This window comes from Mustela lutreola, chromosome 13 (genome assembly GCF_030435805.1).
Source record: "Mustela lutreola isolate mMusLut2 chromosome 13, mMusLut2.pri, whole genome shotgun sequence".
Classification (NCBI taxonomy): Eukaryota; Metazoa; Chordata; class Mammalia; order Carnivora; family Mustelidae; genus Mustela; species Mustela lutreola.
In genome coordinates this window covers 56,677,311-56,703,545 of record NC_081302.1, presented here as the reverse complement: position 1 = coordinate 56,703,545, position 26,235 = coordinate 56,677,311, and the positions used below count along the sequence as shown (strand labels likewise).

Here is a 26,235-nt window from a genome sequence, read left to right as displayed (position 1 = left end):
CCTGAGAGAAGGCAGTCTAATGAAACCAAATTATCACTGACAGTAGAATTTTGAGCCCCAAGGTAGCAGGCTGGGAAAAATGTCTCAAGAATAAAGCCTTTTAGGCATTGATTTAGTTAACAGAAATGACAATCCACTCTTCAAAACCCAAGTTATTGCTGGTACTTGTGATTGTAGCTATGCAACATAAAATGATTATATAGATAAGTAGTGCAGTGATTCTCAAACCTGAGTTTACAAAGAATGACCTGGAAAATTGTTAAAAACAGAGATTACCTGACTCTAACCTCAAACATTTCCATTCAAGAGGGGTTGGCCTGGGAACCTGCATTTATCAATCTCCTCAGGTGATTCTGATCAATCTCCTCAGGTGGTCCAAGGATCACAAATTAAGAAAAAAATGAATGAAAATATTCTTCCACGTTCTGGAATTCTAAAGATTAATTACTCAATTGGTATCTGTTGCATTCATCTAGTACTGTTTACCTCTTAAAAATAATGTATATAATCCTTAATAATTAGGCCCATGAGGAGGAAATGAACAATAATTCATGACAAATTTTGAAAAAACAGAAAAATGACTCCAGCTCTACTTAAAAAATAATAATACTTAAAATAATTAGTTTTGGTGACATGTATGGGCAGAAGTTCAATGTGTTAATTTTCTGTTGAGGACATGAGTACATGCTGTCTTCACAGCACTGGGCCTAAAGGGTGAATTCAGACATGGTTGGGAAATTCAGACATAGCCAGGAGGGTAGATCTTTAGTATTAGGACCCATCTGGCTAACTCCTATGTGAGGTTTATGACTTGGCTAAAGCATACTCTCCTCTGGGAGGCTTCCTTTTGCCTTCTAAAACTGGGTCAGATGCCCTTGTATGGGGTTCCTAGCATCAGTAGCAGGGACCAACCTTGAGCCCCCATATTTTTTATATACTGCCCACACTAGTACAGTTCTTCAAACACTTCCCAACTAATGCTTCAAGGCCTTTGCATATGTGGTCAGTACTGCTCATTCTGCTAGCATCTTTTTCATTTTTAGGTTTCAGCTTAAATGATGTCTCTTCAGACTTTCCTTACCATTTTACCTGAAAAGTTTCTTGTCCTCAACTAACCCTATATAATAAAAAATCAGAATGTTATAAAAAGGGGGATTAGCCTCCCCACCTCAAATTAAAAAAGAACACATGCTTTCTGAAAGAATCTGGGAAGTAGAGAAAGGAAAAAAAAAAGGTGATCATCAAACACCCCTGAAAACACCCACCAACTGTTCTAAAGTCTTATGATTCACAGAACAATGGAATCTTGGTTATAAGCCAGCTCTATCCCCTCTTGGGTCATGATGCTCTTAAGAGCATTTCCAATTTGTCTTACATGTCTAAAGAAACAGTTACTATTTGTAGTTAGACCGGGATAATGAAAACGTGGCAAGTGAGGTTTCTTCCTAAAATGATCTGATTGGCCAGAATATATTTTTGTGGAATATTTTTTTTCCTTGTATTGCTGGCTTCAGACAAGTTAATTATATTAAGAGAACACAAATAAAAGTCCACAACTTCTCAGAGATGAAACTTTATTTATACGTAAAAAATTATACACCAAGAACTCTTTTCTAAAAAGTCTTTTCCTGTAGAGTTCAAAATGAAGAGATTCAAAGGGGCAGTGTATAGCTCTTTATAGTATTTTACAAACTAGAGTCACAGTTGAACAATTTTTTAAGCTGCAAAAACCCCCAACTCTCATATAATAGGAAATGCATGACTTCTGTAACTGCAGACTTAAATCTCACGATGGCATCAAAAGTCAAAGTAAAATAAATTAGTATCATGAAAGAGAAGAGCTGGCACTGATGTTACACAGGCACTATTTCTAACCAGTTCCCCCCACGTTAATTCTTCCTCTGAGCTACATAACTCAACAGAGAATTGCTTTTTCTGACAATGCTTATCATTAGCATGGAAGAAGTACAAAAGAGACATGACAGAACTCTTGTAGACAGTTTAACAATTCATCTCCCATGATCATACGTTTGAGTAATAATATTAACATTATCCACCCTATATAAGAAATAAAAAGTGCCATCATGTTTGGGGACCAAATAATTTATAGAATAACTACTAATCTATTCTGGAGCATATAAGTTTTGGTACCATGTCAATCTCAAACTCACTTCTTTTTTTTTTAAAAGATTTTATTTATTTACTTGACAGAGAGACAGCAAGAGAGGGAACACAAGCAGGGGGAGTAGGAGAGGGAGAAGCAGGCCTCCCGCTGAGCAGGGAGCCTGATGCGGGGCTTGATTCCAGGACCCCGGGACCATGACCCAAGCTGAAGGGAGACACTCAACCGACTGAGCCACACCCAGGTGTCCCTCTCAACCTCACTTTTAAATAAGTCATTAAGTCAGAGAAATACTAAAAGTTTAAGAGATAAATTAAATGTCGAATGGTTGCTATATCCGAAGACGATTAAAAACTTTTAATAAGACCATGGCTTTTTTTTTTTTTTTTAAAGAGCAGGACTTAATTTACAATATTTTGCCCAATATAAAAAGGCTTTAATTTACCTGATAATGAATGGGTGAAGCCATCATCTCTCACCTTCTGTCCCCATTCCCAATTCTCTCACTTGCTAAAGTCACCATTTATTTATCAGTAATGTGGTTACTTGTGGAAGTAACTCAATCTGAGATGACGATTTACAGAGGTGGACAAAAATCATGTACTTTTAGGTACAATGAACTTAGATGTCACCTTCAATGGAAAAGAAAGTTAAAGTATCTGCTTCACCCTTTGAACTGAGTGTTGCTCTTTTTTCTTCTTCATTTTGAAGTTTCAAAGGAGGATGCAGTTCTAGAAAACTTGTAGCCAAGAAGTATAGGAAATTAAAAAGTTCTTATTAGAAGATGTCAGCAAAGCCAATTTTCTGCCAGATGGATGGAGACTTGATTTAAGTAGGCTTTTCACCACTTTGGAAGAGGGGAGGGGCTGACACGAGCACCTTTCCATTCTGTGTAAATAGCAACTCTATTCTATTATCAATACTGTTATATTGGGCGTAGTCCCTGTCGGGGGAGGGGCATAAAAACCTCCCGTCTGGCCTTACATTTGATTAAAACTGTCCTGGGGTGACAAGAAGCAATAAGGTGGTAACTCATGGAAAGCATAAGGCCGAAAAAAGAGGTTTTCTCCCTTTTGCTGAGGACAAAGATGCTTCAAGGTGAGGGGAAAAACAGTAAATAGGTGATATGGAAATATCCTATCTCTTTAAGATGAAGAAAACAAAGAAAAATAAGTAACCAAAGGTGACATTTTTACTTTAAAAAATACCAAATTTCCCAAAAATATATGTTAGGAATTCATACAAGGATAAGGAATTAGAAAACATTTCTTCCTTTCATTGGCGAAAAATTGTAACAAAATTAAATAAGAGCAATGGATGCTTTTATACAAAGTTTTGGGTTCAGAAAATATTACTCACTAAAAATGAGATCTTAGGCAAATGGTAGTTCTGTTCAAGTTCTGAGACAAGAGGCTTTCTCGGTTTGCTTGGGAGAATAATTTATCGTTTTAGTAGCTACACTCCTTGATTAGGCTACTGTTTAGGCTGATATCATAAAAGCAAAGAATAATTTGTGCCATAATCTGAAGAGGTCACTCAATTGTCATAAAGCCTAAATGAACAAGGAATCAGAATGTTTTTCCACTGAAACCTCACACTTCCCACCTCGTCTCTCATTTTGTGTTTTTCCCCATAAAAAACAAAAAACAAAACCCTTCATGCTTTATCAAGAATAGACCACAGAGGGCGCCTGGGTGGCTCAGTGGGTTAAGCCGCTGCCTTCGGCTCAGGTCATGATCTCAGGGTCCTGGGATCGAGTCCCGCATCGGGCTCTCTGCTCAGCGAGGAGCCTGCTTCCCCCCCTCTCTCTGCCTGCCTCTCTGCCTACTTGTGATCTCTCTCTGTCAAATAAATAAATAAAATCTTTAAAAAAAAAAAAAAAAAAAGAATAGACCACAGAACTAGTGAACAATTAGAATGGCTCTGTAAGAAAACAAAACTTAGAGAATTTGAATTTAGGATTTAACCATTTAGAATATTCTATTTAACATCCCGACAGATGGTACCTCAAGCATTACAAACTTACATACTCTCATTAGGGTGGTTATGATTAACATGTCCATTTATATTTCTGTATTCAGGGATTAGGAGCTTGATTTTTTTTTTTTTTTTTTTTTTTTTTTTTTAAAGTTGACTTTTTTTTTTTTTTTTTTTAAGATTTTATTTATTTATTTGTCAGAGATAGAGCGCGAGCGAAAGCGAGCACAGGCAGACAGAGTGGAAGGCAGAGTCAGAGGGAGAAGCAGGCTCCCCATGGAGCAAGGAGCCCGATGTGGGACTCGATCCCAGGACGCTGGGATCATGACCTGAGCCGAAGGCAGCTGCTCAACCAACTGAGCCACCCAGGCGTCCCAGGAGCTTGATTTTTTTAAGAGACTATTCATGACTGATAAAAAAGATCAGTTTATAATAAATTAGCTAAAATCTATAAAAGGGTAAAATAAGATCATCGCAAAGCAAAGTTTAAAGACTTAATTAGAAAGCTTTGACTGAGACCATGGAGACCAAGTCTTAGACTTCACACTGCTAATGCTTAAGGGCATATTTTGTCCCTCAGATTGCCTCCCCCAGAAATACTTATTAATATTGGAAAAATCAATATAATTTTTCCTTAGCACATGAGATAATGCAGAGGCCCTTCTTGCTGACTTAAAAACCAAAACCAAATAGAACCAACCAAAATAGAAAAACAAAAGCCCAAACAAATAAAAAACCCTGATCGCCCAAACAAGCAAATGTGAACAAAACAGATGAAACCTCTGAGCCCTCTATTTGTAAATGTGTATTCACGGTTTAGAGGGAAAACCCAAACAATTTCAAATTCATGGATTTACTGCAAGGACCCGGCACATTTACTCCAGGGCCAGGTGAGTAACATTTGATGAGGAGGTCTAAGCTTTGGTGGGGATTTGGTGGATAGTCCTGACCAAGATCTTACAGGATACTTGTGAGACACCACAAAAATTAGGGCTCGGATGGGAGAGCCTCAAAATAATTATTTGAAGAAAAGCCCACACTTCCTCAGAAGCCGAAGACACACAAAATTCTATTCCACATAAGAAATACTGACTAGGTTTCCATAGAACTTACAGGATATACACACAAGGTAAGTTTGTATGGTTTTTAAGACTGAAGTCATCTCTAATCTCAAGAAACTCAAAACAAAGGGATAAAGGTGGACAGACAGATAAAAGCGTATTCTTCAACTTTTCTTCACTGCACAGAGAAATCCCCCTGAAGAATAAGAAAGTTCAGTAAGTTGGAAAATATTTCTAACTTTAACTGTATTTTCCTTTATTTTTTTAGATTTTATTTTTAAGTAATCTCTACACGCCGTGAGGCTCGAACTCACAACAACCTTGCGAATTAAGAGTTGCATGCTCCACTGACTGAGCCAGCCAGGCGCCCCTGTATTTTCTTTCAAAGCCACATTTTAATATTGATACAGGTTTCATACATTTAAAAATGCTCAAGATTTTAAGAAGCAACCTCAGCTTTTACATAATTCCTTACTCACCTTTACGAACCCTTGTCAGACTGGGCTGTGGATGAAGGATATAATGATTTTGAACTTAAGCTTAATTCACAGAGAGGCTTTCAAAGCAAAGAATGTTTTCTAACTGTGATCTTGTTTAACACAGAGATTATAGATGCATCTCCTTTCTTCGTTCTTTAAAAAAGCATGCATATTTAACCAAGCTTCAAATCACTCATTCTTTGGCCATTTCTTATAAACTTTAACTTCAGTGTTTTTAATAGCAATGCCTGAAGACAAAGCTATTTTTCAAAGTAAACTACATTTTTTAATCCCACAAGGCTGAATATTCAAAAAATCATGATCGACTTATCAAAAAAGATTTTCATGTTTATAATCTACTTTATTATAAAAGGAAATAGATTTTACACACAACTATTTCTGGATAACAGAGTATTTAGAAAAGTTCAAATTTATCAGTTTGAAAAGAGACCTCTCATACTTACTTATAAAAACATACTGCCTTTGCCATGTGAAAATCTGGTGTTTAGTTCTCTAGATTTCTTTATCAGAGCTTTTTTCTGAGCTTCATCAAACCGATTAACCTTGAGATCTTTATCACGGTCAAATGGTATTCTTTCTTGGGGCTTATTTTTTTCTTCAGCAGCTTTATTCTTTAATTTTTTATGATGAATGTCCATAAGAGATTCTGATCTTTTTGATTCCTGGGGGAGAGTAGAAATGAAAATCTTTGTCTAGATTGTGGACAGAATAGGATCATGAAGCAAAATGACTAAGCAGTAATGATGAAATTAAGGAGGGCTTTTTATAGACCCTGTCAGGTTTTGCCAAATCCAAGACAGGATCCATGAAGAAAATATGTAGCGGAGGCAAATTCAATTCAACCATAATGAAGATATCTACTAACTACCATTACATAATAGTAATAAAAAAAAAAAAAACAAGACAGAGAGGAAATACATTTTGAAATAACCACATGTGGTGTGTCATAATTAGAGTCCAAGCCAAGAGCATGGTGAGGACGGAAGAGCAATTACATCGTCACTGAGGAACCTGGGTAAAGAGTCATGGATGTGCTGGTCTGCCGCCTGAACAGGTGCACAGGAAGCAAAGGGTGTGGCCAGGCCAACGCAGAAACAAGGGCAAACCCAAAAAATAATGGCACAGGAGTGACAAAATTCAAGGCCCGCTCAGGATCTACTGGCATATTCCATAAGCTAAGAGATTTTTGTTCCTTTCAGTTTACTGTTCTTTCTCTTACATCGCTCATTCTCTTTCTTCTTAGTTGGGACAGGTGCTCACGGTTTCAAATATACCCAGTAGGATGAGTTCTGAGCAAAGGCCATTAGTTTCAGTGGGGGCAGATGTGGGCCTTCGGGCTACAGAGAGTGGAATTCGTGTGGTACAAAGACATGGATAATTTTAAGGTTATCTACCCACAAAGCTCAACTTCTTCATGTACCCTCACTTAAAATTGACTTGCTCCATAAGGCATCTTGCTAGCTTGATCTCTCCCCTTTTATTAGAGCCCTTGGCTACTTCACAAAAGAGAGGCCTCTCAGAATCTTACTGTAAGAATACTGCCTAGGAGAGCAAGTTTCCAAGGTTTCAAACAAAAAATGTGAAATACTTCCTCTAACTGAGGTACTATAAACTCAGGAAGGCTTTGGTTCTTCTGTGTGTGTGTTTTAAGACTTTTATTTATTTAGAGAGTAGGAGTTGGCGGGGGCAGAAGGAGAGGATCTTTTTCTAAAAAAGATTACCTGACAGAGAGAGAGATAGGGAGAGAGAGAGAAAGGGAGAGAGAGAGAGAGAGCCTGAGCAGAGGGAGAGAATCTCAAGCAGACTCCCCACTTACTGGGGAGCCCGAAGTGAAGCTTGATCTCACAACCCAGAGATCATGACCAGAGTGGAAATCAAGTCATATGCTTAACCAAACTGAGCCACTGAGGCGCCCTGTTCTGTGTCTTAAACATATTTCTCTTAAGTGTGTGGTGTCTCTCAGAAATTGGTGTTTTGGTTTTTGTTTGAATGTTCTGTGCTCAAACAGACTGAATAGAAGGGCAGTGGAAGAAAGGGCAATTTTTGCTTAGCAACGACATCTCTTCCAGGCCCTACTCTGTTAAAGATGTGTTTGAGAGCAAAGAAGTAAAGGCAGTGAAAGCAACATAACACTGGTAAGAAACGGTGAAAATGGCAGCACCCTATTTGATCCAAGAGAAAAACTATCCTGCCCACCCATCTGCTTCAGAGTTCTGAAGTGTCACTGGGACAATCATTAACACGTCTATTTGAATGAAAAAATGAAGTAAGATTTTCTGACAGAAAGTGAGTCTTTTTTTTTTTTTTTAAAGATTTTATTTATTTATCTGTCAGAGAGAGAGCGAGCGAGAGTGAGCACAGGCAGAGTCAGAGGGAGAAGCAGGCTCCCTGCGGAGCAAGGAGCCCGCTGTGGAACTCGATCCCATGACGCTGGGATGATGACCTGAGCTGAAGGCAGCTGCTTAACCAACTGAGCCACCCAGACGTCCCCAGAAAATGACTCTTAACTGGCTGATTTAGCAACCAGAACCGACTTTGCCAATTAGGTCATGGGGTTGTTATTCCCCATCAACTGAATGAGCTCAATCTGGAGCTGTAGGTTTTAGCAGAATGTACAAAAGATGTTATGTTGGGGCACCGGGGTGGCTCAGTCAGTTGAGTGTCTGTCTTTGACTCAAGTCACAATCCCAAGGTCCTGGGATCAAGTCCCACATCAGGCTTTTTGCTCAGCAATGAGCCTGTTTCTTCCTCTGCCTGCTGCTCCCCCTGCTTGCACTCTCGCTTTCTCTCTCCCCCGTGCTCGCTTTCTGGCAATTAAAAAAAAAAAATCTTAAAAAAAAAAAGATATTATGTTAGTTTAGTATTTATTTGAATTACCACTCTCAAATTTTCCTAACCCCTCTCACTCATTTCATAAATCTTCGTAAAATCTTTTAGAAACAAATTGATTTGCAAGTCAAGTGCTTTCCACTTTTTTTTTTTTTTAAGACTTGTTTATTTTAGAGTGTGCATGTGAGGTGGGGAGGGGCAAAGGGAGAGGGAGAGATACTTGTCAATATTATCATAAAAGATTTTCAAGTGTAAGAGACTTCCATTATGAAAAAATTCTGTGGCAGAAGAGAAAATTATGAATTCAAGGAGAAAAAAGGATGAAATAAAACTGTCAAATGTTAAGAAAGTGCTTTTTCAGGTGTATATTTTAATGGCTAATAACTGATCCTGAATTGCTATGTCTCTTGGATTCCATCTGAAACACTGAACAGAGTAATACCCTATACTATACATTTTTTGTAATTACTGAAACTTACAATAAAAATTTTTAGTTGTTAAGGATAAAGGTTTCTTTTAGGGGATACCAAGCAAAAACACCTGAAGACTGCTGGTCTCCACTCCTGACTGAAAAGAAATACAGATTCCTGAGCCCCGCTGTTAGATTTCGTGAATCTAAATTGCCAACTCTGAGTCTCAGAAACCCGTGCTTTTAAAAATCAGAGGAGAGAGAAAGCAAGCCAAAGGACATGAAGAGCAGGGTTAATTGTAGGATGAGGAACTATAATGTATTATATATATATATATATATATATACACACAAAATATATATATATAAATGTAAGAAAGCCATACTAGAAAAACTTAATCTTTTAGATTTCTCCACATTTTCCCCTCCCTCCCTCATGAATGAGAAAAAAACCTCATTAGTGGGGTAGTAAAGCTGAAGGTAGACAGGCTATCAAGAGCTGGCAGGGGGAAGGCCTGAAGTATAAGAAGGTGCTGGAGAAAACAGAGAACAAGGTTTGAAAGAGATGTGTGGCGATGTGAGAAAGAATGATGCTATAGAGGCCCTATTTCACCTTGAGCCACTTGAAGAACGGGATTGATACCGATGATCAAAACTGCACAAAAGGATGGGGTGCCTGGCTGGCTCAGTTGGTTAAGTGTCTAACTCCTGATTTCAGCTCAGGTCACAATCTCAGGGTCTTGAGATCAAGCCCCACGTCAACTCGCTCTTCCTCTCCCTCTGCTCCCCCATCCCTCTCTTAAAAAAACAAAACAAAACAAAACAAAACGGGAAACTGCACAAAAGGTAACAAAATCAAACAATAACGGAGGAACAAAGATGGCGGGCTTCAATTTACCAATGCCCTATATTATTAAATTAAACACCAGTAAAGAGAGGACTACGTTAAACCACTGGATTACTACCAATCAATTCAAACGATTCAAGTGCTCAAATTCTTTATGATAAATGAGCTGTTATGTCTGCAGCTTCAGGGACACTGTTTCAGCGTAATTTGTACCTTGAGATCCCCAGGACCAAACCAATGCTGGAGCTATAAAAAAAAAAATTATGGAAACAACCAGAAACAGTCCATTCACTAAAAATCACCCTGAGGACCATTCACGTACAGAGTAATTTGCTAAATGACCAAATTGCTGATTTGCCAAATTTACTCATTTAACAAAATGTGTGTTTTATAACAATTTCTAAAAGCCAGTGCAATTTATTTTGAATGAGATCATTTTTTAACTGCTTTTGAAAATTCACGCTAAGAGGCTAGTTTTTTGTTTTTTGTTTTTGTCTTCATGGTAATACTTTAAAAGAGTGTTCGATTTATCCAAACCAAGAGTTAGAGGGTGGTCTTAAGACTATTACTATTTTGAAAAGTAAATCTTGTGAATAAAATTTCAGCATAAGATTATAACTATAATCTTTTTCATATATTTTAAAAATTTATTTTATTTTAGAGAGAGAGAATGTGAGGGGAGCTGGGAGGAAGGGCAGAGAGAGAATCTTAAGCAGGCTCTATGCCCAGCACCGAACCCAGCTTGGGGCTCAATCAAAATCTGGAACATTTCTATCACTAAACACTTTGCCTCTTCCTAATCAACGCCCACACTCAACTACTACAACCAGTATTCTGCTTTTTTTCAACCACAGACTCATTCTGCTTAATGTAGAGCATCACTTAAATGGAATGGTGCAGTATGTACTTCCTTGTACATATTTCCTTGTACTCAGTGTAATGACTTCGAGACTCATCCATGTTGTTCCATCTATCTGTGATTTGTTTCTTTTTATTGCTAAGTAGTATTTCACTGCATTCAGTTTTTCTTTCTCTTCCTGATGAACATCTGAGCTGTCCATAGATAGTTGCTTATATGAACAAAGCTTCTTTTTTTTTTTTTTTTTTTTTTAAAGATTTTATTTATTTATTTCACAGAGAGAGATCACAAGTAGACAGGCAGAGAGGCAGGCAGAGAGAGAGAGAGGGAAGCAGGCTCCCTGCTGAGCAGAGAACCCGATGTGGGACTCGATCCCAGGACCCTGAGATCATGACCTGAGCCGAAGGCAGCGGCTTAACCCACTGAGCCACCCAGGCACCCTGAACAAAGCTTCTATGAACGTTCTTATAGAAGTCTTTTTTCAATGTGCAAATCTTCTTTTTAGTTTAAATTCAGTTAGTTTACATATAGTGTATTATTAGTTTCATAGGTAGAGTTTCTTTTTCTTTTTCAAGATTTTATTTCTCAGAAAGTGAGAGAGAGAGATCACAAGCAGGGGGAGCAGCAGGCAGCGGAAGAAGCTCCATGTGGGACTCCGACCCTGGGATCATGACTTGAGCTGAAGGCCGACGCTTAACCGACTGAGCTAACCAGGAATCCAGAGTTTCTTCTAGAAGTTTTTTTGAGGACATTAACAATAAAGCATATTCAAGTCTTTGTGTGAATAGGTTTTCATTTGCCTTAAGTAGATAGATGCCCAAGGGTAAAACTATAGGGTCTGGGGGTAGATGTATGTTTACTACTGGAAATGCCTATTTGGAAAGAGGCCCAGCTCATTGATTTTTAGTTAGTCTTTTCTAACAGAACTCACTAGAGCTATAGTTTTGCCTCTAAGTACCACCTGATAGTGCACTGCCCACATTTTTGATATGTAGTATTTTTGTGTTATTCATGTCTACGTATTTTCTAACTTTCATTATCATGTTGTCCTTCATGCAAAATTTAAATTCTGAATTTTTCTAATTTTAAGTTGTACAAGGCTTTTAAATTATTCCAAATTTTAACTTAAATTCTTTGTGGTCAGAGAACATGGTTTTAATGACAGTAATTCTTCCAGTTTTATTGAGATTTGACTCTTAAGCTGGTCAGTTTTCATAAATGCTCCATTGTGGGTTGAGTTTTGGTCAGTTTCAAAAAAATGTTTCATGTATGCTTCACTGTTTGTATACTGGTCTACACAGGTCCAATTAATCACGCTAACTATATTTTTAATGTTTGGGAAACTTTTCATTAATTAATACGCTGGGAACAGAGGTAATTTTCCTTAGATACCTGAACACTGTAGGGCCCAAAGGGTCTGGTGATTTACATTTAGCTGGACCACTCAAAAGTTTTTGTTTTGTTTTTAAAGTAAGAGAATATAATGAAATAACAAAATGTTAACTGAACACTGTTTAGTTTATAAATTTAGATTGGACTGTATCTTTTTTTTTTTGATTGAACTATATCTTAAAAACCATTTTTCTTCCATATTTAAATCTTCACATCAAACATTCCAAATTGGCTTATAATTTGAAATATGAACTGAGGATCTCTAGGAGTTAGTAGGGCTCTTGCTTTCTTTTGTTGTTGTTTAGTTTTCACGCCACAATCATAAATTTAACTCTGCAACCTGGCTGGATTTGGAAGGGGGCCAAGGAAAATATGGAATCCATTAGCACTGCAGCAAGAGCACAAAGATTACCGGTACTTCGAGCAGATGGGGGTGGAGGTTGCTTTCCTGGGCTACGGAAGGAATGGTCTGCCAGCTAAGGTAAAATACAAGTCAAATTTTTTAGGTGCGTCTACAGTCAGCAATAGTGATCTTGCTAGTCTTGCCGTTTCTGGTCCCAAACAGCCCCATGGCGTGCACAGTATTCCTGCCCTCTCACCTCGCCCGAGATCACTGCCTGCTGCCCAACCACTCTGTGTGGGTGGTTCCGATGAAAACCTGGCAAGCGTTTGTGTGGGGTGCAGCCTTTGGACAAGATGCCAGGACCTGTGTGCTTCAGGACGAAATTCTCGCCAGCGAATTTCTCTTCCCGTATGGACAGGCCACCAGTGCCAGTACGGGGTGGGAAATCTCCAGCCTGGCACAGAACTGCCAGAATGATCCTGTGAAAGCCGGCACTTTATCACCGAATCCTTTCTCCCCAGAGCTCAGAGCACGGAAGTTCTCTGCTGTGTTTGGAACCTGGTCTGAAACAGCTCCAAGGTGAGGCGGCCCAAGGGCTCCCTGTTCAGGGTGACATCACAGAACATGGTGGGACTGACCATGGCTGGATGGTGCAGGCCCTCTGGTGGGGTGGGGAGTGGCTGCAGGGCAGGGGCTCTTGCTTCTGATCATCTGTTTCTAATCTCTACAAATTAAATTTCTAACATAAGACTTAAGTAAAATACAAACTGAAAATATTATACACATACATTAAAAAAATCCTATAAATAGGATTTTACATAAAGACATGTAACACAATAGAGTGGAATATTTCTCAGGGCAGTTGTACAGAAAAAGACCAAGCTAAAAAGGAAGACATAGAAAAGAAAGAAAAACAAGAAAGAGAAAAAATATGAGAAGAACATTGAAGGATAGAAAAAAAAAAATAAAAGCTTAGGGGCGCCTGGGTGGCACAGTCAGTCTGACTCTTGGTTTTGGCTCATGTTGTGATCTCAGGGTCTTGGGATCAATCCACAAGTCAGGCTCGGCACTCAGTGCGGGGTCTGCTTGGAATTCTCTTTCTCCCTCTCTCTCCACCCCTTCCCCCACTCACGCATGCTCGCTCTCTTTCAAATAAATAAATAAATATTTAAAAAACAATGAAACTTATGACCACTCTGTTAAAAAAAAGAAAAAAAGCTTATATATTTTATTCTTACTTACATTGTATGAGGATACCTGCTCAGCCAATCTCTTTTCCCTTCCTGACAATGTATGTTCTTCATCCTTCTTATTAAATGATTTCCTTGCTTCTTGTGTTTCCTGAAAAATGAACACAGGCAACACATTACTGAACCATATAGTTAAGAAAAACTAAAAAAGAAATATTATTTTTACTCAGATTGAGTACTAAGAGACTAAACTAAGATTGTTGAATCTTTTCCTACTAGGAATATAAATATACATATAGTTGATAAGGAATCAGTTGGTGTTCTACTCGATGATTTTCTTGAAAACAAGGAAGAAACCTATCCAATCAACTAATTGGAAGAAGCCAATTATTTATCAAACTCACAAAGGAGTCTGACAAACAATGATGAGATGTAGGAGAGAAAATGAGGCTTTAAAAAATCCTACAGGGGTGGCTGGCTGGCTCAGTTGGTAGAGCATACGACTCTTGATCTCGGGGTTATAAGTTCGAGCCCCATATTGGGTACAGAGATTACTTAAAAATAAAATTAGAAAAAAAGAGAAAGAAATTCTGCATTATCTGTTTTTAAAACTAGTAAAATCACTTGAGGGGACAAATAAAGAGAAAAGGTTTAAAAGTTTGGAAAAGAAATAAAACTATCTTTATTCATAGATGACATGATTGTTTATATAGAAAATTCCAAAGCATCTATAAAAATACTCCTGGAACTAATAAGCAAGTACACTATAGCAAAGCTGCAGGATACAAGGTCAATATACAGAATATACCAACAGTGAACAACTGGAATTTGAACTTAAAAAAAAACAAAAACAAAAACAAAAACACAACATTAACAACACTGCAGGGAAGCCTGGGTGGCTCAGTGGGTTAAAGCCTCTGCCTTCGGCTCAGGTCATGATCCCAGGGTCCTGGGATCGAGTCCCGCATCGGGCTCTCTGCTCAGTGGGAAGCCTGCTTCCTCCTCTCTCTCTGCCTGCCTCTCTGCCTCCTTGTGATTTCTGTCTGTCAAATAAATAAATAAATCTTTAAAAAAACAAAACAAAACAAAACAACACTGCATATACAAGATGAAGTGCTGATATAAATTTCCAACAAATCTCAAAGCATATTTGTAAACTGTTATCTGCTTAAGAAAACCAAGGATGTCATCTAAAATTTTTATCTTAATAATGTACAAAACGGGCACGTGGCTGGCTCAGTTGGTAGAGCATGTGACTCTCAATCTCAGGGTTGTGAGTTCAAGCCCTAAGTTGGGCATGGAACCTACTTAAAAAAAAATTCTATAGGGACACCTGGGTGGCTCAGTCAGTTAAGCCCCTGTCTTCCATTCAGGTCATGATCCCAGAATCCTGGGAACAAGTCCCGCATCAGGTGCCTTGCTCAGGAGGGAGCCTGCTTCTTCCTCTGCCTGCTCTGTTTGCCACTCCTGGTTGCGTGTTCTCTTTCTGACAAAGAAATAAAATCTTAAAAATAATTGTACAAAACAATGCTGTATTTAATAAAGCACTGTTAAAAACAGGACTAGCTCAGCTCTTACTTTCTCATAAAATATTTTCCTAGAAAACAGATGCTTTCATTTATAAATATTAAGGAAGAAATGATGTTATGGTAAGACAGAGATAAAACCTGACCATTTAATATTAAGAGTTAATAGATCTAGGGCGCCTGGGTGGCTCAGTGGGTTAAGCTGCTGTCTCTGGCTCAGGTCATGATCTCGGGGTCCTGGGATTGAGTTCTCTGCTCAGCAGGGAGCCTGCTTCCCTCTCTCTCTCTCCGCTTGCCTCTCTGCCTCCTTGTGATCTCTGCCCGTCAAATAAATAAATAAATAAATAAAATCTTTAAAAAAAGAAAAAGAGTTAATAGAGCTAGTCAAGACTGGGAGGCGAGGGCATAACAGATGTCTGTCAATTTATAATGAACACTTCCATTTCTTTCTAAAGAGCAATCTTACTTCTTTTAGGCTACGTTGGCTAAGTGAATGTGAGAATTTAGTAGCTTAGTCTCCACTTAGCTTAATCTCCACCTAGTGGAGATTATGCTGGGAACTCAAATATTAAAAAAGAAAAATGAGTAGAAGAAATAAAAAATACATGGAAACAAATGAAAATGAAAACACAATGGTCCAAAATCTCTGGAATGCAGCCAAAGCAGTCCTCATAAGAAAGTATCTAGCAATACAGGTCTATCTCAAGAAGCAAGAAAAATCACAAATCTAATCCTACACCCAAAGAAGCTAGAAAAAGAATGGAAAATGAAGCCTAAAGCCAGCAGAGACAGTAACGATTACAGCAGAAAAAAATGACAGAAAATAAAAAATAGCAGGACAGATTAATGAAACTAGGAGCTGATTCTTAAAATAAAGATAAATAAATAAAATAAAATTAATAATCCTCTAGCCACACCTATCAAAAAGAAAAGAGAAAGGGCCCAAATAAATAAAATTATGAGAGAGGAAAAATAACAACCAACACCCCAGAAATATAAACAGTCATGAGAATATTATGAAAACTATATGCCAACAAATTGGACAATCCAGAAGAAATGAATAAATTCCTAGAAATATTTAAATTACTAAAACTGAAACAGGAAGAAAAAGAAAAGTTAACAGACTGATAACAAAAGTTCAAGACTAGATAGATGGCTTCACAGAGAATTCTAACAAACATTTAAAGAAGAGTTAAAATCTATTCTCAAGAAATAGAAAACTTCCAAATTCATTCTGAGGCCAGCATTACCCTGATACTAAAACCAGATAAAGATTGCACTAAAAAAAGAGAACTACGGGGCACCAGGGTGGCTCAGTCAGTTAAGTATCTGACTGTTGTTCTCAGCTCAGGTCTTGATCTCAGGGTCATGAATTCACAGAATGTCTACTTAAAATTAAAATAACTAACTAACTAACTAAATAAATAAAAGAGAGAAACAGAGAGAGAGAGAGAATGAAGGACAGGCCAGAATTCCCGGTGAACACACATGCAGAAATTCCCAATGAAATGCTAGCAAACCAAATCCAACAATACATTAAAAGAATCATTCACTATGATCAAGTGGGATTTATTCCTGGGTTGCATGGGTGGTTCAATATTTGCAGATCAATCAATATGAGGCATCACATTAATAAAAGAAAGGGTAAGAACCATATGATCATTTCAACAGATGTGGAAAAAGCATCTGACAAAGTACAACATCCATTCATGATAAAAGTCCTCAACAGGGTAGGTTTAGAAGGAACATAACCTCAACATAATAAAGGCCATTTATGAAAAAACCACAGCCAAGATCATCCTAAATGGGGAAAAAGAGAGCTTTTCCTCTAAGGTCAGGAATACCACAGGGATGTCCACTCTCACCACTTTTATTTAACATAGTACTGGAAGTCACAGCCACAGCAACCAGACAATAAAAAGAAAGAAAAGGGACCAAAGTCATCAAGGAAGAAGTGAAGCTTTCACTATTTCCTATGACATGATACTCTACACAGAAAACCCAAAAGACTCCCCCTCCACCAAACACTATTAAACTGATAAATGAATTCAGTAAAGTCACACAGAACAATATCAATGTATGGGAATCTGTTGCATTGGTATACAACATAACAAAGTAAGAGAAAGAAAAATTAAGGAATCAATCCCATTTAAAAATGTACCCCTATTACCTAGTAATAAACCTAACTAAAGAGGTGAAAGAACTGTACTCTGGAAACTATAAAATACTGATGAAAGAAATTCAAGATGACACAAAGAAATGGAAAGACATTTCAGGCTCACAGACTGGAAGAACAAGTAGTTAAAATGTCCATACTACTACTCAAAGCAATTTACGTATTTAATGCTACCCCTATCAAAACACCAAGAGCATTTTTCACAGAGCTAGAACCAGCAGTTCTCACATCTGCACGCAAACACAAAAGACCCCAAATAGCCAAAGCAATCTTAAAACAGAAGAAGCTGGTGGCATCACAATTTTGCACTTCAAGATCTATTACAAAGCTGTGATCATCAAAACAGTATGGTACTGGCACAAAAAGACATACAGATCAACGGAACAGAATAGAGAGCCCAGAAGCAAAGAACCTACAAGTATATGGTCAATTAATCTTCAACAAAGCAGGAAAGAATATCTACCAGGAAAAAGAATGTTTCTTCAACAAATGGTGTTGGGAAAACCGGACAGCAACATGCAAAAGAATGAAATTGGACTACTTTTTTACACCACACACAAAAATAAATTCAAAGAGGATTCAAGACCTAACTGTGAGACCTGAAACCATAAAAATCTTAGAAGAGAACACAAGCAGTAACTTCTTTGACATCAGTCTTAGCAGCATCATCTCGATATGTCTCCTGAGGCATGGGAAACAAAATAAAAAATAAACTACTGGGACTACCTAAAAAATGAACAGCTCTCTGACACTGATACTATATAGTTCATGCCATAAATACAGGTCTGCTGTACTATATGCTTAACATCATACAGCATAAAATTTAAGGAGTTTTAATAACCTCTTTATGAGTTCACTATAAAACTCAGAAAAACACTTTCAATACTGAAAAGGAAAGGATCTAAAGAACTCAATCTCAGGACCTAAAATCACTGTGTTGCTTAATTTCCTTTTGCTCCATTTTCTGTCATAGTGTCCTCTGAAGAACAGTCCTTGCATATCTGCCTATATGCTAATCTATTTGCCTATAATGAGGAACAGAAGGACAGAGAAAAGCACAACTAAAAGTAGGCATGAATAAATCCATGTAAACAAGGGAATGTCTTTTTTGAAACAATCTTAAAGGCTAAATTAGAAAAATTCCAATAGATTATTTTTGTAAAAGACCAGTTACAAAAGAGTAGAAAGGCACTCCAACATTAGCCATTCCAAGTGGGCCGCTCACTTCCACATCTCTTTTGTTACCTCCTCTCCTGTTACAGGAAGGTCTAGAATAGAAGCATTGTTCATTACTTACCAGCCCTCTAATTCCAGAAAAGTCGACTTCATAAAAGTTGGTTTCTTCTCTATGAAATGAAGTCGAGAAGTCTTATCTCTGGGTTTTCTTGAGATGTAAATGAGACAGTTCACTGGGACACAGTACGCAACTGCTGTCACTTTCCTTATTTTCTTTCAGGGAGAACTCTGTATTTTCCTTTTGGAATCATAATTTTAAAAATAGTACCCTGAGACTATTGTGCCTTATATCCTTGCAAAATAGAGTGAACATGGGCAGAAATACATGAACAAACAAACACTCTCACCTTGGCTTTCTTCTCCCTGTCTGCTGGAGTGTCTGTCCAGACTGATCGATCTCCAGATTTGTCATCGGCCCTTCTCTTAAAAGTTCTGGGCCCCAGACCAAAGTCTTTCATTTCTGGAGGAAGCTCAGTCATCCATGACTCTCTTGTCATTGGTTTAGATGAATCCTTTAAGAGAAGTAAATTGTCAAAAAAAAGGTAGCCTAGACAGAATGTGTGTGTGTGTGTGTGTGTAAAATTCTCTATAAATGGCCATGTTTTTTAATTGAGGCTTTAAGGTTAAAAAATATACTTTAAGAGAAAGAATTTAATATAAATTGATACTTTGTCATATATGTTATAAATACCTTCATCTAATTTATCATTTTTCGGATTTTTTTACCTTTTGCCATACAGAACTTTTTAGATAGGCAAAATTGCCAGTCTTTTCCTTTACCAGCTTCTGGGTTACCTTGCTCCTAAATTTTCCTTATATACATACGTGCCTATATTTTCTTTCATGTCTATTTTTAAAATTTAGATTTTTAATTCACTTAGTCTATCTTTCAGAGTACAGTCTCTTTAAAACTTACATTGTCTCCTTTGGTCAGTTTCTCTTTCATTCGCTGGGCCCTTTTTTCAAATTCTGTTGTGACGCTATAGTTAACTGGTCCTTTGGCAGGCATTGGTCCAACAATGTCCTCATCTTCACTGCTATCTGTTTCCTTTTGAAATAAGACATTACCTTTAACCCAGGAACAGAGCTACAGGTTATAGAAAATGATCCTAAATTACTTAAAATTTTGCCGAAATTGATTACCCAGAGACACTGAAACAAAAATGCAAACAACATATTGCTAACCATTGAACAATGAGGAATTTTTCCTCATCTTCCTAAAGTTCACAATACAGAGACGACAAATCCACACAATGTGCATTGTCCCCGCCCTCCCCTGGTCATGGCAGACCTCATTAAATGATTTCAGCTTTTTTCCTGATGGACATAGATGTGGCCTCACAATTCTTCTCACAGTAATAGTCCAGGTAATTACTACTAGCTGGTCAGAGATGACACAAGTTGAAACCATTTTTGTTCCTGGTACAGAAAAAGCTCTCTGGAACAAGACACAGTTCTTGGAAGCTGTATGAGCCTTTATGACTCAGCAAGGTGCACGGAAATAAATGCTATACAACAGCTCACAAATACTGGCCCCAAAGAGTTAGCTTCGTTTTCAAAACACTCCCTTGACCCTAAACACGTAATAGTATTGGAATAAGTGAATTCAATTTGCTCTCAATAAATAAATCATTTGAATAAAGGGTTTGCATGTAAGACTCTGTGTTAAAATCTAGATACTCTAGGGCTTCAAGCAGTCCTTGGCCTCAAGGAAGAGGTAGGTTAAGATGAACGACAATAAGATATTTGTCCTCCAGCTTGGAGGGGCAGCTTCTTGCTTCTATTTTTTAAAAATTATCAGGATCAAGTTCATTTGTGTTGTTTACATTTTCCCCACTAGCTACTCGGTGGTAACTTTGTATCTGTGGTTTCTTCTCTGCACCCTTAAAGCAATTGCTATTGGTACAAACAATCAGATAATTACGTATTATCTCTCGGCTTACTCTAAATTACACACACACACACACACACACACACACACACTTTCTCTAACTATGGACTTTGGTATACAATGCATCATTTGATCCTTATAACACAATTGTGAAAAGACATTATTATTCCTGTTTTCTTTTCCAGGAAACCTAGGTTTAGAGAAGTCTATTTAGGAAGGTTAAACAAATTGTTCAAGGTTACAAAACTGGTATTTAAGATGAAAATATTCTAAGATTAAGGCCAGTGTATGTTTTCTACTTATACTAGAGACTCTTCTCTATTTTTTAAAAAAATTTCACTTGTTAATGTTTAACCTTAAGTGTTTATAGCTCATCTCTATCAGGGTAAGCTCCTTGATGTCAAACATTATTATAAACATATTTATAGCCCTTACAAAATAATACTTGGTGACATAAAATGAGGAAATATAAAAGATACAATGAACTTTTACAACTATAAGAGGCATGACATTAAAATAGTATTAAAGTATGGGATAAGGGAATTTTATTTTTACTTCCATCTAACAAGAGATGATTTTATAAAGATAGAATTTGGCACATCTTGCATGTCTTGTTAGGATGATGCCTGGAATTTTTAGAAATAAAGATCACTTAGGGTGTTGGGAGTTATAAACTAAGGGAGCAAAATGAAAATCAGGCCCAACATACTAAAATGAAAAAGAGAAACTAGAATCATAATCCAAATCCAATCTAGATATATAATCATTTTGGTATCCTGGTTGAGTTAAAACTGGGTGAATTATTTTATCTAGAAATACAATAGAAATCATATACCTTACTGGTTTATACTATGGGCTGCAGTTAGAACTAGTTTCAAGGCCTCAATCTGCTATCGTATTAGCATGTAACCTCAGGAGTGCTATTTAGCCTTTTTAGGCCTTGTTTTTTTGTCTTTTATTTATGTATTTTAAGATTTATTTATTTGAGAGAGAGAGAGAGAGAAACAGAGACAGTGGGGGAGTGGAGGGGAGAGCAGAGGGAGAAAGAGAATCCTCAAGCAAACTCCCTGTTAAGTGTGGAGCCTGACGTGGGGCTTGATCCCAGGACCCTGGGATCATGGCCTGACCCGAAATCAAGGGCTGGCTGCTTAACTGACTGAACCATCCAGGTGTTCTGGCTTTTTGTCTTTTCAGATGGGGATTATAACAGCTCCAACTAGTAACTACTCTAAGAGAACCCTGTTTCTGTTCATCCTCTTAGGGGCCATGCCTTTCTCAGGAACCTGGGAACTTCTCTAACTCCTAGGGGAAAAATGTTGGTAATTCTAAGCCAGTCAGTTTGGTTGAATTCCTCTTGCCCAAATGACTAGCCAAGGCTTGGGCATATGATCCAATTCTGGCCAAAGAAACCTGAGGACAGGTCTACAGGAAACCTGGAAAGGTGTTCCTTCCTCTACAAAAGGGGCACAGGGTAAGATCATTCCCTCCTCTGTCTGAACATTGGCATGTGCATGGGAATCTTAGAACTTTGACAAGCTTCCTGGTATAATGAAGGGTCACCCTAAGAGGAATGAACATCCTGTAGAGGACAGAAAAGACGGGAAAAGCTGCAGTCCCGTATCATTTAGGCTGCTCAACCAACCAACCTAGAATGACCCTAGTTGTATAGCTTTTATTACATATGAAACACATTCTTCTTATTTTGGGAATATAGATGGCCCAGGCAATTACACATACAGCCCATTTGCTAATAAAATAGGTTAGGACAAAGTTCCACGTTGAGTAGCATTTTCTGTTATTTGCAGCTAAAAGCTTTCTGGCGGACACTTCCTGACATTTCCCAGGATTGTTGTTTTGATTAAATTAAGTTTATGTGGTCTGGGAATATAATTAAGTCATGTAAATATGTTTATGTTGTGCTATGCAGTGTCAGACTTATGGCAAGTGCTCAAAGAATGCTAAATATTAGTACCATTATGTATATCTTAATTTAGGGGTATATGTTGTGAATAAGAGACTAAGAGAAGCCCCTCTTTGAAAAAGTAAAATATGAAAACGAGAAGTGTTTTTTGAAAAAGGTTTCATTGGAAGGAAATTATAAAGCAAGTAATTCAGAACCAAGAGTACAACCAAGTGCAACAGGTATGCGATGGTGTAAGCCCTGCCCTACCATTACCCCTCACCCTTTGCTAAGAGAAGCAGAAAATATAGAATAGATACCACCAGGGAATTAAACTATTCATCTGCTGTCTAGGTGAGTTAGGACAAAATTCCAAGCATGAATAAAACTGAATTATGCTTGAACAAATTTTTTGGAAAATGTAGTTCACAACTAACACTCATGTATCCTCACCCAAATCCATCAGCTGCTAACATTTTACCGTATTTATCTTTCTTTTCCCGTTCCCTTGCCACTCTCTGTGTGAGGCAGACAGATAGACATATTGGGAATCATCTGAAAGTAGGTTATGGAGAGCATGAAACTTCCTTCCCACATTCCAAGGGCTGCAAGTTCTATTTCTCCAGGACTCCTTTTTTTGCAGAATGGAACCTGGAGGCTGTGGGTTTTATTCAGAGACTTCAATTCCCTCTGCTCTGCCTGCACAGCCGAAGCTACGGCTCTGGTCCCCAAGCCCAACTCTAGGGCTTATGACTGGCTTCCCTAAAACCACCCTGGTCCTCTGCTGTGTAAGCTTGTGTTTCCTGCTCTAGCTCTGAATTCTCACAATGTCACTAGCAGCTGTAGACTTCCCTTTCTTTCTTTGGAGCTTAGCTGTATATTAACTTTGCTGCTATTCCCCACAGCCTGGGCATTTCTTTGAGTTTGTGGCAGGGAGCCCCGAGCAGGACCCGCCAGCTCAGTCTTCCATGTGCCTGGAGGTACTTCCTCTGGTAATGTATTCTTGTATTTAGCAACCTTGCTAGAAAGATTTCTTATAGTTACACTAAATTTTTCAAAGATACTCACATGACATCAGTAGTGAAGATGGTAAGAATGATGACAATGATGAGAGCTCTTGAAAGTTGAAAACCTACTGTTCTGACTTAATCCTTGTAACAGCCCTCTAAGATAAGGAAAACAACCGCACGATACTGATGTGAAACTAAGCTCGTCCAGGATTCCAAGCTCTGATTGCTCTTGCCTTCTCTCTTTCTCCTCCGACTGCAATGGACTTCTTAAAACCTAACTCTCCCTCTCCACACTTTTTTGCCTTCAAAGAAGATATCTGTATGTTCTGGAACAATCTTTCCTGCCCTCTTTGCTGAGATATCTCCAACTTATCAATCTTTAGACATTTTCTCAGAGACAAAGACTTTTTCTCATTTCTTCAGATTAGTTTAGAGTCGTCCGTCATGGTTCCATTGTATTTCGTTTCACCTTTTGAATCACTCATAATGTTAGATTTTTGTTTAGTGTCTGTATTCCCCACTACATTGCAGGTGTGATTAGCTGGGACTATGTCTAACTTATTCATTCACTCAACAAACCCTTCTGAATGTCCACTAGAGAGAAGACAAAAATCTCTGTCCTCAATAGAGTCACATTCTAGTGGGCAGAGGTCATCAATAAATAAAAAGAAGCAGTAAAATAAATGGTGTCTGAGGTGGTGACAGATGCTTGGAGAAAATTAAAGGAGGGAAGGAGAGAGGAGTTAGGGGAAGAGGAGTTAGCAATTTTGGATTAGGAGATCAGAAATGACCTCATTAAGGTGACATTCCAGCCAAAAACTGATGTTCTGGGAGGCAAGCCACATAGATACCTAGGGGAAGACCATTTTGGAGAGACTTACAGGCATCAACACTCTGGGGTAGGAGCCTCCCCGGCCTCTGTGAGGAGGAACACCAAGGAGCATAGTGTGGTCGGATTAAAATAAGAGGGGACATCAGGGAGCTAAAGGAGACCAGACTGTAGAGGGGGCCCTGGGCTTTGGCTCTTATGCAGAGACAGGAGGAGCAATCCGATGGTTTTGGGTGTGAGTGACACGATCTGACTTCATTTTATCTGGGCCACTCTAGCGGCTGTGTTGAGAAGAGGCAGCAGAAAAACCAGGGATAAAGTATCAAGACCAACAAAACAGGGGAAGTATGATGTTGACTTAGACCAGGGTGACTGCAGAAATGGTTGGATTGTGGTTATCTTTTGAAGGCAGGACAATAGGATTTGTTGACAGACTCACTTCTGTGACTATGTGCCTGATACATTGTAGGTGCACTATAAATATCTGTTGAAGGAATGAGTAAACGACTCTGAAGTTCATGGTTTTAACCACTGTATTTTATTTTCCTTAGTAGCAACCTCAGTGTAACTGCTGAATTCTCAGTAGAGATGAATATACAAGAAGCTACTGGAGAATAACAGACCAAACAGGTGATCTAAAATCTTAAGAACCGGGTTTAAGGGGCACCTGGTGGTTCAGCTGGTAGAGTGACTCACTCCTGATTTCGGGGTTGTAGCTTCAAGCCTGAATTGAGTGTAAAGATTACTTTAAATTGTAAACAAAACAAAAGAAAACAAAAACTGGGTTTAAGCTGTGGCTTTGATAAATATAAACTGCAACATTGGTAAATTACCTAACTTCTCTGTTTTTTAGCAACTGTAAGATGGCAGATCATATTTATTGCATATGGTTGCAGAGAAGATAAAAATAATATTCACCCATAGATGGGGAAAGAGCATTACAAGTTATAAAGTACTCTACAAATCTCAGCTATTGATAAGGACCAGGCCTCTAACAAGAAAACAGCTTTTGTACTTGACTCTTTATAAAATCATCTGACCTATCTTTTCATAACATCACTTAACTCCCAGCTTTGTTATATACCGGCACTATAGCTGTATACGTAAGAGCTGATTTCAAGTCAAAGATCATGGTCAACAAATTCCTCAGCTTCCTCTTTTTCAGGTCAAATCACAATGATTCCTTAAACTTTTCATCATGTTCTATTTCCTAGCACTTTAAAGCTTCCCTTCAAAGATGAGAAGGATGAATAAATAACATCCTTGTCATCATGTAACTGTCTTGTTATTTTTGTAACATCTCCATTTTGGGACAAGCTTTTGATTTCATCTCTGTACCTTACAATCCTAGATTCAGGCTAACAGGGCTGCATATTCGTTACATTTGAGCCAAATGAATACAGTTATTACTTTGTAAAGTCTTGAGTTTGCTACATCTTATTCTTTAGCCAAAAATTTTCCAAACCTCAGAGTTGAAATATGATGATACTTGTTGTCCTGGATCATCTCTGCCTTTGTCACTTTTCTGAGTAGATTTAATAAAACCAGGTGGTAGTGCAGGACCTATTATAGGCCTGAAAAATAAAATGTACCTTTAGCATTCTCCCTGACTTTAAAAAGCAGTTTTTAGAATAAAAGTTCACAAAGCCAAAATATAACAAAATGTTGAAAATAACAAAATAACAAAATGTTCAAAGCCAAAATATAACAAAATGTTGAAAACAAGAATTTTATTTAACATATTTTTATTTTATAACCTAGTATTTTTCCACTTAGTAGTATCTTTAAAAAAAATCTAATTTTCTCCTTTTTACTTTCTATTTGTTAGCCAATGCTAAGATATTAAACCAGTAATTCCCAATCTTTGTGGCACTGGTGTATGCCACTTCCTAAAAGAACTACATTAAATAGAAATACCAATTTTTAAAAAAGTCCTTATTAAGAATTGAAGCCTGTGTAGATCTTTTTCTGTTTTGTGCTTTGGCTTTCACTTTTGACTGTCATTGTCCACCGACACATTTTTCGGGGGCGATCTAATTATAGTCAGAACTCCTTAAGTAGAAATTGAGTTCTAAGAATGTAAACAGCACACGCATACAACGGAAGTTGGCAATTAATGGTTATGTGTGCCAAGGTAG

General features: G+C 37.9%; 1 protein-coding gene across 1 annotated transcript in view; it reads right to left on the bottom strand.

Moving 5' to 3' along the window:
- Positions 1 to 5,150: 5,150 nt before the first annotated feature.
- The window catches only part of GPALPP1 (GPALPP motifs containing 1), a 36,767-nt gene continuing 15,682 nt past the window's right edge, over positions 5,151 to 26,235 (bottom strand). Inside the window, exons 4-9 of the mRNA XM_059143934.1 lie at positions 25,563 to 25,671; positions 19,384 to 19,515; positions 18,815 to 18,979; positions 13,582 to 13,680; positions 6,104 to 6,322; positions 5,151 to 5,356 (exon numbers count right to left, since the gene is read on the bottom strand). Of these exons, the coding sequence (XP_058999917.1) occupies positions 6,104 to 6,322; positions 13,582 to 13,680; positions 18,815 to 18,979; positions 19,384 to 19,515; positions 25,563 to 25,671 (724 nt within the window). The 3' untranslated portion in view covers positions 5,151 to 5,356. The remainder of the gene's footprint in view (positions 5,357 to 6,103; positions 6,323 to 13,581; positions 13,681 to 18,814; positions 18,980 to 19,383; positions 19,516 to 25,562; positions 25,672 to 26,235) is intronic.